We start from the raw sequence: 16,299 nt of genomic DNA, 5'->3' as shown, positions 1-16,299 counted from the left end.
AAAAGTAAACATCATATCTCAGTCCCAAAGAAAATGGGTTTAGAGAGCGTGCCCTCAGCATTTACATATAGCCTACTGTCTAGAGGTTGTCCTTGTGAACCCAAAAGAAAACTGAACAATGAATCGGCCATGAAAATAAACCACAGCCCATCACAAGGAGGAAATTAGGCAGGAGGCCTAAAATAATGTTTTACTAACTTTACATTCCCTTCTGTCTCCATTTTGCTGTATTTCTGGGGAATGTGTTTCTGTGGGAGCATTCACAGTAAGTAGAGTTATTTGCTATTCAAAAATGTCTGCCTGCATTTGTTTGGCTGAAGAAATGAGATCAGAGGCAGTGGGGATATATTGATGGGAAAGGATGTTGGTAAATATGAACAGGGCTAATAAGCATTAAATTCAATTTTCATATGCTTAGTTACTTTTAAAATACAGCAAAAGGTGAAATTTTAGAAAATCTATCATTGGTGTATCCTGTATTTCCTTAAGCATTCAGTAGACCAGTTTCTGTTTTATCAATGTACAGTAGACACTGAAGCTACTCTACTAATTTCTAAATATTGCGTTTTTATTTTTACCACAAGCTGTGTAGTTACTTCCCATGAGATGTTCTAGATTAGAATTTTGTCACTCCTTTTTTTTTCTTTTTTCTTTTTTTTTTTTTGCATGACCTACAAGAAAAGAATGCCTTTAAAAAACCAAACCCACCTTTATTGGCCTTTAGCTGTACTGGTTCCTCTTCTTGGAATGTTCTTTCCAAGTCATCTGCCTCCCAGTCAACATCATCAGTTCCCCACCAGCCCAATCTCTCCCAGTCTGGTGAACTCCTATCCACCCTTCAAAACTCAGCTCAGATATTGCTTTCCCCAGTCTTCTCAGGAAAAATTCATTATTCTCTCCAATATGCTATTGTAGGGTAATTATATATGTTGCCTGTTTATTCTTATAGGTGAGATCCTTAAGTGCAGGGCAGTCTTTGCTCCTCTGATCTATTTTGACTTTAATATTTTGATTTTCTATTATATACTTATATATACTTTTTGTTATATTCAAGGACAGGACAGTGCCAGGTTCAAAGCAGACAATCAGCATGAATAAATGAGTGAATAATGAGGGGATGGATAGGTGGATGAACTAGGAAATAATTCCTCTCTCTAACATCCTTCCCCGACTGATTTGTAATGCCACTTCTGAGATATACCAAGTCTCCATATATGTGTGATTTGGTTTCTGACCTTTCAGCTCTGTACCATTTGTTGGTCTGTCTGTCCATCTGCATGGGGTTTTACTTTCTTACATTCTTCTACTTACTCAGAATTACCATAGCTCACTCTTTCTGCTCTAATCTTCCACATGGATTGTAAGGTCATGAAAAGCACCATGGAGACTTTGTTTGAAATTGCATTGGATTTACAGGTTCATTTGGAGGATAATTAACATATTTACAATACTGAGCATTGCCATTCATAAATGTAGAATATCTCCTTGTTTATGCCATTCATTTAATTATTTTGTAATTATTTTAGATTCTTGCTGATGTTGTGAATGGGACCTTTCATTTTTATTATTTAACAAAATGAGTTACTGCTGGTGTAGAGCAGTGCTACTGATTTCTTCATATTGCTCTTACGTTAAGCAAACTTGATGGCCTGTTCTTTCTTGCAATCATATATTGCATTTCTTTATCTTGTTTTATTATGCTGGCTAAAACTCTGCAGGATAATGTCCAAGAGAAGCATTTGTAGCAGGCAGCCTTATCTTTCTGCTGACTCCAAAGGAAATTATTCTAATGTTTCATCTCTAACTGTAACATTTATTATATGAATATCATAGATATCTTTAATCAGCCATCTTTAGGAAATTTCCCTCTATTCCTAGTATGCTAAGTTCTACTCCTATGAATGGATGTTGAATTTTATTGATTGTTGGTATTCTAATTTTAAAAATGATCATGTGGTTTCTCTCGTTTTGTTATTGTTGTGAATTCTAGTAATATGTCGACTACCTTAAATCCCTGAAATAAACCCTCCTTGGTCATGGCATTGAAATACAATATTTCATTCAGTAGGACTTTTTTAGGGATTTTTACATTTATTTTCATAATTGAAATTAATGTATAATTTTTACTTTTATATGCTATTCTTGTATGGTTTTTGAACCAGTATTACATTAGCTTCATAAAGTGAATAGTGGAGGGTTTTTTCTTTTTTTTCTCTTTTTTTTTTTTTTCTTTCTGCTCTGTAATAGTCTGTATTAGCCAGAGATTATTTGTTTTTTAAAAAAATTTGATGAAACTTAATAAAATCTTTTGGGATCAGGGACTATTTGAGGGTAGATATTTTACTGCAGATTTAATTATTTAATGAATATCATTGAATTTAGGTTTTTTATATTATTGAGTCATTTTTGATAATTTACATTCTTTTAAAAAGTTACCCCTTTTACGTAACTTTTAATTTTGTGGGTATAAAGTTAGTATTCTCAATGTTTTTGTTTTATATCATTACTGCATCTGCATTTATGTCCTCTTTTTTATCTTTTGTGCCTTTTTTCTTGATCAATTGCCTAAGGTTTGCCTATTTTATAAATCCTTTTAAAAATCACCTTTTAGTTTTTTTAATTCTTTTTATTTTTTCTTTCTATTTTATTATAGTCTGCAATAGTCTTTTTTGTTTCTTTGTTTTATGGTTTGAATCGTCCATGTCATTTTTTCACCCTATTGTTAAGTCCCCTGAAATTAGTCATCATGTTACTGCTTTATAGACAGGCTTGATTAGATTGGCCCATGTTGACCAGTTCTCTTGCTCACCGTAGCTTCCTGAATCCTCTTCTTTACCACTCAGTTCAATATGCTTCTCACAGAACTGTATTATCCCTTAGTGTATCTTTGAGCAAGGCTCTGTGAGTGGAAACTCATTATCCACCTGGTTTCTAAAGCTAGAATCAAGGAGTCATTCTTGATTCATCTCTCCTTCAAAGACCCACATTTATTCTACCATCAGGCCCTTTAAAATCTACCTTCAAACTATATCTCAAATCCCCCCACTCCCCATCTCTGCCTCCAGCATCCTGGTCTTGTTCTCCATCGTTTCTCAACCAGAAACCACTACCTAGTTTTTGAATCTCTTCAGCTGTTAACACTTTCTCATCTGTGTTTAACACGGTGGTCAGAATACCTTTTTTTTTTTTTTTTTTTTTTTTAATTATCTTCCTACTTCAAATCCTTTAAGAACTTCCTGTTCGACCTGGATTAAAACCAAATCCACACTCATTTACTAAAGCCTTCAAGGCCCTGTCCTACCTTCAGCCTCATCCCAACTCCTTTCCCCCTCCTTCTGGTGTTCTGGCCACCCTGGCCTTCCAGTTCCTCAGTCACACCAAGCTCTTTTGCTCCTGCAGGGCCTCCGTAGGTTCCCTCTGCCTGAAATGCTCTCCCCAGGCCCCCCACCAAACTGGCTCCTTCTCTTCCTTCAAGCACTTGAGGTCACCTTTCAAAAGAGGACTTCCTGACATCAGGGTAACATCGGGGCCTCTCAAGTCCCTCTAGCAGCAGCCTCACTTTTTCTTTTATAGCCCTTTCCACACTTTTTTTTTTGAGATGTATTATTTTACATATTATTTTATTGACCTTGCAATTTCAACAGTATATTGACGATCAACTTTGTTGCCGTAATTAACCAGCAATAGTAAAATATTAAGAAACCTTTGATTGCTGAATTTGTAAAATGCTCAGCTTCCAATGGGACATTTTACTGGGGAATTCTTTTAGTGCCAAGTTTAAGCTGAGTGGGCCTCTCCATGACTCATGGCATCTTGGCTCTGCAAGAATGCACGCGCTCCCGCGGAAGGATGTCCTGCATTGCAACAAGGGGTGCTTTGTCATTTCTTACTGTCATTTCTTGCAGCATGATTCTCCACGTTAGTAAAAACTATTCTGAGAAACTTTTTTTTTATTGTTTTTCAAAGTAGAAATAGTATAATGGGGGCAGTTTGCATGTGATAAACTGAAATACCAAGGCGATTATAACTTAGTTTTGCATAGAAACCACGGTCATAAGTTGCTCTTTTTAATTTATTAACTTGCTTACTTTCTCTGCCTTGACAAATCTGTGAATGTCATTAGGAGGGAACCAAGTCTGTTTCATTCATCACTTTATGTACACCCAATTACCAGCATATATAAAGATCTCAGTGTGTTGTTGTTTTTTTCTTAAGTGGACCTCTGACGAACATCTTCCCAAATTGTGACCGTACTTGTATAGGCCTATACAGGCCTCCCAGTCTTAAAAAATAATATTGTCTGCATGTCTTTAATTTGTGAATGGAGGTTTAAAACTTTGCAAAGCCTTCTACGAGCCACACAGTCTCATCATATTTTAATTTTGTAAAAATTCAAAATCTTTTCGCATATGCCCCCAGTCGACTACCTGCAGTGGTTTCTGGCTTACCACAACCACATTTGCTTTCAAGAAATCCCCTAGCCCTGCTTCTCACAGCTTCCTGGGGCTAGAGAACGTGTATTTTTGTTTTGTTTTTGTTTTAAATCATGACTTAATACTTGGTCCTGTCACAGGAGGACCTGTACCTGAATAATTAGAGATAAGACCATCCTTACTTAACGATGTTCAAAATATTTAACAACTGACTTGGGCACCAACCAATAGGCCTGGCACCTTGGGCAACCAGAAGCGACTTTCAGCTTACACACCCACGGGCCACACCAGGGCTTGTGGAGTTCAGACACCTCTCTGGGGAAGGCAATTCTATAAACCCTACTGATAGCCTTCATTTTCAGCTAACTCCCTCACTTTTTAAAATGCCTTTTCTGGAAGTGGCTTAATGCCTTAGAACCTTTTAATTATTCCCATAATCACATCTTATTTATACCTATCTGGATATTTTATAGATGGGGCAACTTTGGTCAAAAGGCCACAGTCACTGAGTTCTACCTTCCAGAACTTGCTGAGCTAAAGGTTATAGCAATCAGTTCAAGCTGTGTTGGATTTGTCCACACAGCACCTTGTCTGAGGTAGTGAGAGTCTCATTCCTTAGCTGACGGCAAGGCCCTATAATCTTACTGTCTCTCCACATTCCTTTCTGGCTCTGGTTTAGGGCAAGGAGGATCAGTGGAGGATTTTCAAAACTCAGAGCATATCTCTGTTTTCTCCAGGTCTGTTCACGACTCAGCCTCACTGGAAAGAAAAAGCCCAGTGAAGGATGCTCACTCCCACTCAGGCTTTTGTTTCTTGACTTCATCTGTTTGTTTCATGTCCAAGGCCCCTGGCCTCCAAGTACCTGAATTTTCTGACATTTTTCTTCTTTTTGGCTCACAGGTCCACACTTTCCGAGGCCCGCACTGGTGTGAATACTGTGCCAACTTCATGTGGGGGCTCATTGCCCAAGGGGTCCGGTGCTCAGGTAGACATGGAACCTCCTTTATCCTTTTCCATTTACATAAAGTGCTACCATGTTGAGCAGGAGGACATCTCTCTACAGCTGGGAAGTAAGCCCAGATTAGCTCGAAAGTCTACCTTTCTGGAAGATTCCAGGCATCTCTGTGCTTAATAGAGAGACTGTTCTGGGTGTTTGCCAGAATGTAAAGGAATATCTCATGTTTATGCGAGAAAAGAAAAAAAAAATCCAAGCACATATATATTTTTAGGCACCTACCTGCCACCTGGAATAGGTAGTTGTCCTTAGAAGACAAATAAATCAATCCCAATATAATTGCATAGATAGAAAAGTCACATTGCTTTCCCATCCCCGTTTTACTACAAAAAGCAGAGCATACAAGTCATAATACTGGTGAACAAATCAGTAATCATAATCATAATACTGGCGAACATGTACCACATACCAGGCACTGGTATTTCTTCATGCCCTTTTGCCTCACCAGCAAACCGTGGGGAGATGCAGTTATTTGCCCCATGAAAAAGATGAAGAAACTGAGGCTTATTTATAATTGATAATTGCCCTTGGCCACATAGTAAGTGGTGCCACATTGATTTGACTCCAGAGCCTGTGCCCAGGATTTTTCTGCCATCAGATTAGCAGTGAAAATACACACCTTGATTTGATATCACAAATTTTCAAAGCACTTTGAAACCCTAGGTGTTTTTCTACCTAGAACTGGACTCACACACCCATTCCAAACAGCACACAACACATGTTATTAAGATACATCTAGCAAAACAGCAAAGAATTGCCAAATTAACTTGTAGCTGGGCTTCCTAATTCATCATGCCATGCTTTTTCGGGCAAGTAATTCTCTGATGTAGCAAGAACAGTCTCCTGTGATACATTAGTTGGGTTTCCACTGACAGCATGATGGATGACTTCCTTGCTGGAGTATGATTTAAAAAAATAATTGTTATGAGCATTTAAAATAAACCAATGATACTACACTAAGATGATCTCTTTCCCCAGACTACACATTTTGGTTCACAGGATCGCGGGAACTTAAATCCTTTATCTGCCTGGCAAGGCTTGTTTCAGCCTCTACTACAGAGATACAGCAATCACCGCTGGTGATCCCTGGATGGTTCCAGGCGTGCTTGTGTATGTTGGTTAACCCTGCCTGCCTCCATCCCAGATGCATGAGACAAACAGTAGGTTTGGAGGCAGTGTCTCCAGCAATGCTCCAGACACCCCCAATTACCATAGAGTCACCGAGAGTCACCAAGTATCTCACAGCTCAACCACTGAGCAAAGTGGTAAAATATCTGAATTACCCAGTGGTCATTAATTCAACCTGTCCAGATTATACCTACCAGAAATATCCTGAAGTGTTGCTATTATCCAATTTCAGCAGGAAACTGGTCCAAAGTCAATATTATGAGAACAAAACTCTTGGATTCAGGTTAGCTGTGAACAGCAACTTTCTCTGGGATAAAAGGTTTTGTTTTTTTTTCCCTGTGTTTGTTTTTTTTTTAACAAAGCATATTCTAAGGCTATATTGTTACTCTCCTCCAGTGACCGCTGTTTAGCCTCATACTTCCTCTCAGCAGCGGGAAAACTGAAAACTGATCATTAAATGTTTGGAAGAGCCATCATTGCCTCTCAACTCTCCATATTTTACATATTTTTAAAATTAACTAGACTTTATTTATAGCATATAGAAATGCATTTGTTTGCAAACACTGAATATTTTTATATTTGCTATAAAACATATTCATTTTAGTAAAATATCAGTGTTTAACTGTACATAAACACACTGTTGCTTCAGACCTTAAAATGAAGTTTATAAGGAAATTAAAAATAGAATTAGCATATAATCCAGCATCTCCACTTCTGGGCATATTCCCAAAAGAACTGAAAGGAGACTTCGAACAGGTATCTGTTCACCCATGTTTATAGCAGCATTATTCACAATAGCCAAAAGGTGGAAACAACCCAAGGGTCCATCAGTGGATGAAGCAGTAAACAAAATGTGGTGTGTACATACAATGGAATATTATTCAGCCTGAAATGGAATGTTACTCAGGAAATTCTTTCATGTGCTACAAGATGAACGAGCCTTAAGGACATTATGCTAAGTGAAATCAGCCAGTCACAAAAAAACAGCTACTGTGTGATTCCACCTCTACGAGGTGTCTAAAGTAGTCAGATTCATACCCACAGACGGTGGACTGTGCTTACCAGGGGCTAAGGGGAGGAGAGTCTAGGGAGTTATTGTTTAACAGGTACAGAGTTTCAGGTTTGGAAGATGAAAAAAGGTTTGGAGATGGGTGGTGATAGTGGCTGTACACAACATGAAGATACTTAATGCCACTTAAGAATGGTTAAAATGGTGGATTTTATGCATATTTCACCACAATTTTTAAACAATGTTTTAAATGAAGTTTATAAGAATCTACAATTAGTAAAAATTACTAATGAAATAACTTAAGAATAGCTAGGCGGTTATCCTTATGTTTTCTATCCCAGTATTTGCTATTTCTTCTATTTAACTCTCACGTAGTGCTCACCACACTTCAAACTTTACATGTACTAACTTATTTCATCCTCATGATGACCCTTGGAGTAGGTGCTATTATTATCCTCATTTTATGAAAAAGGGTCCAAACAAGAAAACCCACCAATTCTATTTAGTTCAGTTCACCGACATTGACATTCACTAAATAGATTGATCAAATGTTATTGAAGTTTACTTGAGCACTGTTGAATTTCTCATGTTGATAAAGCTAAGATAATTAGAACTGATTTTGTCTTTAGAAGGAAGTTAGAGAAAACTCAGCCAGTAAAATTCTGAAAATTGTTTTTTGATGATTTTATAAAAGTTGAGATCCTCTCAACCACTTGGTGGGGTTACATTGCTTTTATTGTAAAGCAACTGATTACAATATTCATTATCGTGTGTGTGTATAATATGTATATAAAATATAAAAATATTATCATATGTGTGTATATATAAAATATAAAAATAATATTATTCTTCTCTACACCTAGAAAGACAACCAATTCTGGAAGTTACTTTGAATAGACAGCAAATCAACTTTGAATATCTTCAGCATTAAATTTTTATTTTTCAGAATGTAGACTGTGCCTTGTTATTGTTAGAGAAATTCCATCAGTGGATACCAACTGCTATTAAGGCTTTTAACTGTGTTCATTGAACTTAAAAGCACCTTTTCAGCTTTGGATCTTGATATGAGCTTCATAAATAATTACTCCCATCATCACATTACATGGCATTGTTCTAAATGGTAAACTCTCAGGTACTCCCACCAGTGTCCAGTTGGACAGTATTTCCACTCACAGGTGTCAGAATGAGGCGGGTAGGAAGGAAAATGGCCTACCCCACTGCTCAACAGGGAGGACGGGCGTGGAAAGGATGGGCATCTCTCCAGGAGAGCGAAAGTTGCCAGTGGTCATGGGACTCTCGGACCAGAGATTAGAGATTCCTGCAGAGAAGGTAACTGTGTCTCCCACAGAAGGAGCATCACCGGCTTAAGGAGACAACCTAGCCAAAGTCCTAGGTGCCCTTTGTGAGCCCTCACCTGCTCTGGGAATCCAAACCCAAAAGCCCTCATACAGACCCAAGGTTTCCAGTCCCAAAAGGGGAAAAAAAAAAAAACCTGTACAAACAACCTGACTCATTTTACCAAAACTATCTCAATGAGATATTCTGTCCTCATGGTTCAGTCGCAAAGAAGGTTTTATTGAAAAAATATTGAATTGAAAAAAAAATTGAAAAAAATAGAATTAGAGACGCTTAGTGAGTAAAGAGAGATTTCATACTCGTCTTGTGGACAGTATCACCTCTAAATGGGATGGGTGTTCCAGAGAGATACGGCAAACCCTGGGAGTTTCATTTTTATTCTTGGTAACATATAATTCTGTTGAGCTTTGACAAAAGGGCCAGGGAAGGCTAACGTGGCTTCTCTGTTTACAGACTGTGGATTAAACGTACACAAGCAGTGTTCCAAGCACGTTCCCAACGACTGCCAACCTGATCTCAAGAGGATCAAGAAAGTGTACTGCTGTGACCTCACGACGCTCGTGAAGGCTCACAACGCTCAGAGACCTATGGTGGTGGACATATGCATTCGGGAAATTGAAGCAAGAGGTTTGGAAGAGACTCATTATAGTGATTTTATTTTTTACTGTTAATTTTTTACTGTTGTCAAGGAGGCTTTCTTACAATTGTTAAATTGACTCTCCGCTGTTGATGTTGGGGAGATGGTCGGCACAGGCATACACCACACACACACACACACACACACACACACACACACATGCTAAATCCAACCAACTACATCAATTTCTGTTTCGTACATAAACCATGCATGTATGCATTTAATACACACTTGCTAAGCGTTTATTATGTGTTACACACTAAGGATGTGAAAGTCACAGTTCTCACCTTCAAGAAATCCATACCGTAATATGCAGAATTGGGGGTGGGGGCAAGTAAGTAAATTCTGTGAGTGCTTGTACTCAAAACCATGGAGCCACAGAGGAAAATATTTTAATCTTATTTGAGGATAGCTCAGAAAGGGTTTATGTCAGAGGTGAGGTTTGAATCGAGTCTTTAAAAGTGCTCCTATTAAATAAGTAAAGAAATTTTTGCTCAACACATGTATTTTCTACCCTGTAGAAATTCACTCCTAGGATTGGTTCTGTTTATTTCAAAGAGGAAAGTTAAAAGATTAAAAAGATCTATTCAGTGAAAAATTGAGAAGGCAAGGAAGGTGGAAACATTTCAAAGAACAGATTCTTTATATTCTGCTTGAGTCACCTTTCCTTTATGTGGGCTTGCTTTGACTCCGCTTTGGTATCAAAATGTTCAGTGATGTGGTGGACAGAGTCTGGTTGGGAGGAGCTTGGACTGTTGGGTGTGATTTGGATAATTGGAAAGGGTTTTACCATTGTTGACATGCATGTGCCCTGCTATAGTTGGTATCCATTATTGTGTCCAAATTGGCTTAATATGTTCTTCAGGTATTTATGCATTCGCCAACTATCCCATTCTTTCCAAAACAAAACAGAAGAGGACGTTATAGCTTATTATCTTAGACATTTTAGAGATAGGAAATTATTCCCTCTTCATGCAGGATGAAAATTATAGCTACTCTGTTCCCTTAAGACTCGCTCCTTTAATCTCAGATTATAGGAAATGCTCCCTGTCTTTTGACTGCTGTGGCTGTCGGAGCTGAATGTGTGCTTGGGGGTCTGGTGAAGATACTGATTCAGGGGCTGAGCTGGGCAAGAGTCAGGTGCCCTGACTCTAGATGAGTGGCCGGGAAGAGTGGCCCTGGGTCCTGCTGTTTAGAGGACTCTGCAATTTAGGGTCAGATCATCAACCTCTCCGGAGCCTACAATCAGGACTTGTGCTTCTCTGGAGAAGCTGGGACCATCCTGTAGTGATCCTCATCACAGACTACTAATAGTTCTGGAAAGTTACTACCATGTCTGATGTCTGACATGTCCACAGGGAGCACAGCACTAAACATGCTTAGGACAAGAGCTAGAATAGCACACGTTAGGAATTTATGCCACGAGAGTCACAGCAAAGGGATTGGAGCTACAGGCATTAGGGGTCTGTGCATGTGAACAGAACCAGAGAATGGGCTGGAAGAAATCCATGTGACACTTCCATTCCCAGCTTCATTGCCACCACTGCCAATATCTTATCCCATCTTCCATCCATAGCAAATTCCTTATTGTTCTCCAATTGCTCTTATATGTCCACTTGTTTCTGCATAATGTGGCAGAGTGAAAAGATCATGAACTTGAAGTTAGATTCCCAGCCCTTTCTCATACTAGCTATAGTATGGCCTTGAGCAAGTTACTTACTCCGTTTGAATATCTATCTCTTCATCTTTAAAGTGAATAGAATCAGTTGTACCTCATAAGGTGGTTGTGAGGCTTAAAATGAGTTGATCTATATAAATGAGCATGTACAGGGCTCAACATATCAGGCTCAATTCTGTAATTTGTTTATTTTTTCTTGGAATGACCAGCTCCCCTAACTCCACCTCCAAATCTGTGTGTTTGACCAATGTACTTAACCTGTATGTTTCAGTGCTGTCCCAGAGACCCCGAATAGTATTGTCTTCAGCAAGATAGAAACCTCTCTTTCCAGCAGCAGTCCAGGGCCAGTGGAGCAGCTCCCCAGGGGCAGAAACCCAGGCCCTGCTGCTTGTTGCTCTGTCATCCTCATCCTTGAGTGCTGCCCTCATCTGCACGATCCCAGACGGTTATCACCATCTTATCTGCATTCCAACCAAGAACAAAAGGGCACTCTCTTTTTCTCCAAGTCCATGACCTAGGCACTGCGTGCATCCCTTCCACTCTCTTTACATTGGACAGAATTTAAATGGCTTCTGCAATGGATGTTGTTCAAAAACCAGAGGTTTCATCATAACAGGGGAAGGGGAGAACTAATGTTGGAAGAGAAGCTGGAAGCCTCTGCTAACTGTGGCAAACTTCATTCCATCCTTCATGACCTCCTTCAAAGGCAGCTCCTCAGTAAGACCTTCTCCATAGCCTCTTCTATCAGAAGGCAGGGTTAGTGTTCACTGTGCTGTGCCCCCGGGTGCCATGGTGTCCTCGCCCCTGCTGCAGTGCAGGTTACAGCTGGACTGAGGCAGGCTTACAGGCACCACCAACTAGAACAGGATGACACCAGGTCTCACTCTGTTCGCCAACTCAGCTGATCAGTAATGACAACTGTAATAGTAATAGACAGTAATAGACAACTCTATTGAGATGAATTCTGAAGCTGAGTGAGGCTCGGTGGGAGAAAAGCTGAGGTCAGTTAAGAATGTCTCTGATGGTCACAGGAGAGAGGAGGAGCAGTATTTACGCGATGCATTTCTCTCTGATACAGACCCGATGCCACCCCTCATATAAGGTGGATAGTACACGTGAAAAACAGGAGTGTATATTAATTGTCAAGGGTTTGACAGAGCATCCTGCAGCAGCAGTGGAAGCTATTTACTTGCTTGTTTATTATTACTGCAGCTGTAGTTTGAAAGCAGCTAGTTTTTGACATACAAGGTCTGGAATCTTGTCCTCTATCCCTTCTGATATGTTGGGGACTGGGCTAAGCCTTAAGATGTATCTTAACAAATCAGTATAAGATTTAGGAGCAGAACCCACATCTTTTTCTTAGCCTACATATACAGTGATCAAGTTTCCAGAATCATTTATTTGAATTTTATTTTCCTGCATCTGTTTGTACGATCATTTATTTGACCGTATAACAATTAAGTCAGTCAGATTTAGTTAAACGTTTAACATATTGTCATGTTTATGATTAAACATAAAAGGCTATAGAATTTGGACAGTTCCAATAAAATCAGGAGAATACGTAACCACACACTCATACGTGGATGTGCACCTAGCACAGTGCTACGTGTGGTATGGCACAGGGGAGAAAGCGGCTGGCTGCCTGAAACAGTGGAACTGCATCCAGCAGTCAGATGAACAAAGAAAGCAGGAGACCACATTTGATGAGAATCTTAAACATGGGTTCACTTCGCAAAGCCAGGCAGAAAGAAGAGCAGATCGCTGAGGTCCCCACTGCCACACAAGCCAATGAAGACAAACTTGCATGGAAACTGAGATGGACAAGTTCAAGTTCTGACGTGACAGTGTGTAATATATATGAGCACTGGCTATATTTGCTCATTTCCTGATAGCACCCAGTGTAGATAGGAAATTAGATTCTTTCTTAGATGTTTCAGGAAGTAAAAGTTAAAATTTATCTGTCTCTTTCTTTTTTAACAGGATTAAAGTCAGAAGGCCTTTATAGAGTCTCTGGGTTCACTGAACACATTGAAGATGTTAAAATGGCATTTGACAGAGGTAGGTTTGCACTTTCTTAAGTGCCAAATGACTTATCCTTAGCACCCTGTCTTTTGGAACCAGATTTTATTCATAGTGGGAGTGGGGTTTTAGAGCTACTGAGGGCTGTTCTTTAGGAAGCCAAGGAGTAATGGTTTACAAGTATCATAGTTCTCTGCTCCTCTGGGGAAGGTGTTTCTTTAAAAGTCATGGACAATTGACAACATGGGGAAGTGAATTTAAAATACTACTTAAATGATCAACAGCATTTGGTGCCATTAAGATTCTTGACTTGGTTGCCCAACATTTATTTATGGTCAGTCCACGTGGCACCAGGGTACCTTCAGCCTCCATCTCAGGATCCCATTGACTCTTCTCCCAAAGCTCCAAAGAAGAGAGCATAGGGATGAAGGGGACCCCCCGCACAAGGATGTAACTCCTTTTGTTCTTTATGCCTGTGCCATGTGTCCTCTAGGCCATGTTCACTCTTAGGCCAGATACCATGAGCCAACTTGGGAAACTTGTTAAAAATACAGATCACCAGGGCCTATCCTGGGGACTCATTCAGGAAGCTGGGTGAGCCCAAGAATCTGTACTTCTGTTGAAAAATCCAAATAACTCTGGTACAGCCAGTCAGGAGATAAAGCCTGCAGCCTACTAGACAGACAGACCCACCGCTCTATAGAGCAGTAGATGAGGTCTCTGTGATTTAGCTGCCCTGTCTGTTCAGGCTCATGGTCAGTTCCTCCTCTCTGCATACTTTATACCCCAGCAATATTGAAATACTCCCTACATCTTTTTATGAACAAGGACCTGGGCTCACATTGCTCTGTCCATCTTGAATGTGTTCACATCTCTGCCTGGGAAGCACCTCTTTCGTGAATCCTCCCCGACCACTCCAAGCTGATCTAAGACTTCCATTTCCTTTTCCTCTGTCCTTCCACGTAGCAATCTTCTCATTTTCTAGTCATTGTTGAGTTGCATGCCTGACTCCCAATCTGACTAGAGTTATTTGAAGGGAGTACAGTTGACCCTCTGTATCTGTGGGTTTCACATCCTTAAAGTCAACCAATCATGGATCAAATTTTTTTTTTTAATTCCAGAAAGTTACAAAAAGCAAGACTTCAATTTGCCACATACTGGCAGCTATTTACATAGCATTTACATTGTATTAACATTATTTCCCTATCATTTACACTATATTAAGTAGTATAAGTAATCTAGAGATGATTTAAAGTGTACGGGAGGATGTGCATAGGTTATATACAAATACTAAGCCATTTTATGTAAGGGACTTGAGCATCTGCGGATTTTGGTATCTAAGTGATGGGGGGTTCCTGGAACCAGTCCTCCATGGATACTGAGGGACAACTGTATGTCTTTCCTTCTGCGATCTACTAGGGCTTAACAGTGCCTGGCACATGATAAATTCCCAATAAATGTTTATTAAATATGTACATAACAGGATCATATGGCATATCTGCCATACTCTTACTGTTTTCAGTACATTAGCAGCTTTTTACATCCTCAGAACCAAATTTGCTTCAGCTCTTCTTATAAAAGAAAATGCTAATAGCCCCTATATGATTGAAACATATTTTTATCCAAAAAATTTTATAGACTGTGACCAATTAAATTGGACTGATATTTACAAATAGTAAAACAAAAGTCAAAAAATGTCTTCAGAATGATTGTAAAAAATAGTAAGAAATACAATATTATCTATACATGATGGAGGGTTAAAGTTTCCCAGATTAAATTCCTAAGGACTGGGGAAAGAATAACCAAGTTAAAAGAAACATCTACAAGCCTGAAAGAGACAATTGAAACTAAAGATATTCAGCCATTATTGGATGTATGTGATCTTCAAATCCGAGCCCAAAGAATACTCTCGAAAAGCTTCTTGATTTTTATTTCAGAATAGATTGTTACTCCATTATGAACCTTTGTGTCTAGAATATAAATTACTGTGCTCGATTTCTGTTTAGCAAATTACCAGGGGCTGGGACCCAAAGAACTATTTTAAGTCTGTTTCACCACCCTTTTGGCTGCACTTACCCTCAGACCCAAAATCCCTCTTACCAAACTTCTTTTTGTTCCTTCCTGCATCTCGGTGTTACTAGAAGCCAAAGTAGTCAGCTGAGACTTGTAAGGGAGCATTCATTGTTGGATCTTTTTTTCTTTCTGGGCATGCTTTAACTCGGTGAAATAAGGTCCTAATTAGGAACTGGATCAATGATTGTTTTTCAGATGGTGAAAAGGCAGATATATCTGCCAACATCTATCCAGACATAAACATCATCACTGGAGCCCTTAAACTGTATTTCAGAGACTTACCCATTCCCGTCATCACCTATGATACCTATTCCAAATTTATAGAAGCAGCAAGTAAGTATTGAGAACTAATTTTTTACTGGCACCAAGTTTTTAAGTGCAATGCTTTTGACTGCAAGAAAATTAAAACTCAGACCTGATGAAGTTTTGCATGAGGACCTGCTTTGCCAAGTGAAGGCACAATGGTACAGTTCATAGAAAACCAGGCATCGTTCACCAGCTGAGTTGAACCAGCTTTAAGCCAGCTCTACTCGTCTGAAGCTGGATGCCAGGCAGCTCTGTCTCTCCCCATCGTTCCTCCTTTGCTGAGAACCAGCACAGTCAGACCTACTCGGTTATGTGCTGGAAGCAGAATGCTTCTGTAGTAAACAATCAGATGTTCTTCAATGGGGACTGTATAGATTCATTCTTTCATCTATTAGGCAGAATCCCATTGCTGATCAATTGAAGTCATACCCCAAGTTTTACACATTGATGCTGTTCAAAATTAGTAGTATCCCAAGAATATATTGTGTCAAGTACTAGAATTGGAATTCTCACCATCTCCTAGTTTAATCTACCTGATGAGGCAAATACTCTAATACCACTTTACAGAGAAGGAAAGCTGAGGCTTACAGAGCTGAGCTCACAGATCCAGGAATGGAACATCAGCGTCAGTTTTCCATCAGCCCT

At 39.4% G+C, this 16,299-nt stretch overlaps 1 protein-coding gene across 1 annotated transcript in view; it reads left to right on the top strand.

Moving 5' to 3' along the window:
- Window positions 1-16,299, top strand: part of CHN2 (chimerin 2) — a 268,972-nt gene that overhangs the window by 246,901 nt on the left and 5,772 nt on the right. The window contains exons 8-11 of the mRNA XM_032483801.1: window positions 5,334-5,418; window positions 9,395-9,568; window positions 13,237-13,314; window positions 15,544-15,681. Coding sequence (XP_032339692.1) covers window positions 5,334-5,418; window positions 9,395-9,568; window positions 13,237-13,314; window positions 15,544-15,681 — 475 coding nt within the window. The remainder of the gene's footprint in view (window positions 1-5,333; window positions 5,419-9,394; window positions 9,569-13,236; window positions 13,315-15,543; window positions 15,682-16,299) is intronic.

This window comes from Camelus ferus, chromosome 7 (genome assembly GCF_009834535.1).
Source record: "Camelus ferus isolate YT-003-E chromosome 7, BCGSAC_Cfer_1.0, whole genome shotgun sequence".
NCBI lineage: Eukaryota > Metazoa > Chordata > Mammalia > Artiodactyla > Camelidae > Camelus > Camelus ferus.
The sequence above is the reverse complement of the archived record's forward strand: the minus strand, read 5'-3'. Positions and strand labels throughout refer to the sequence as shown.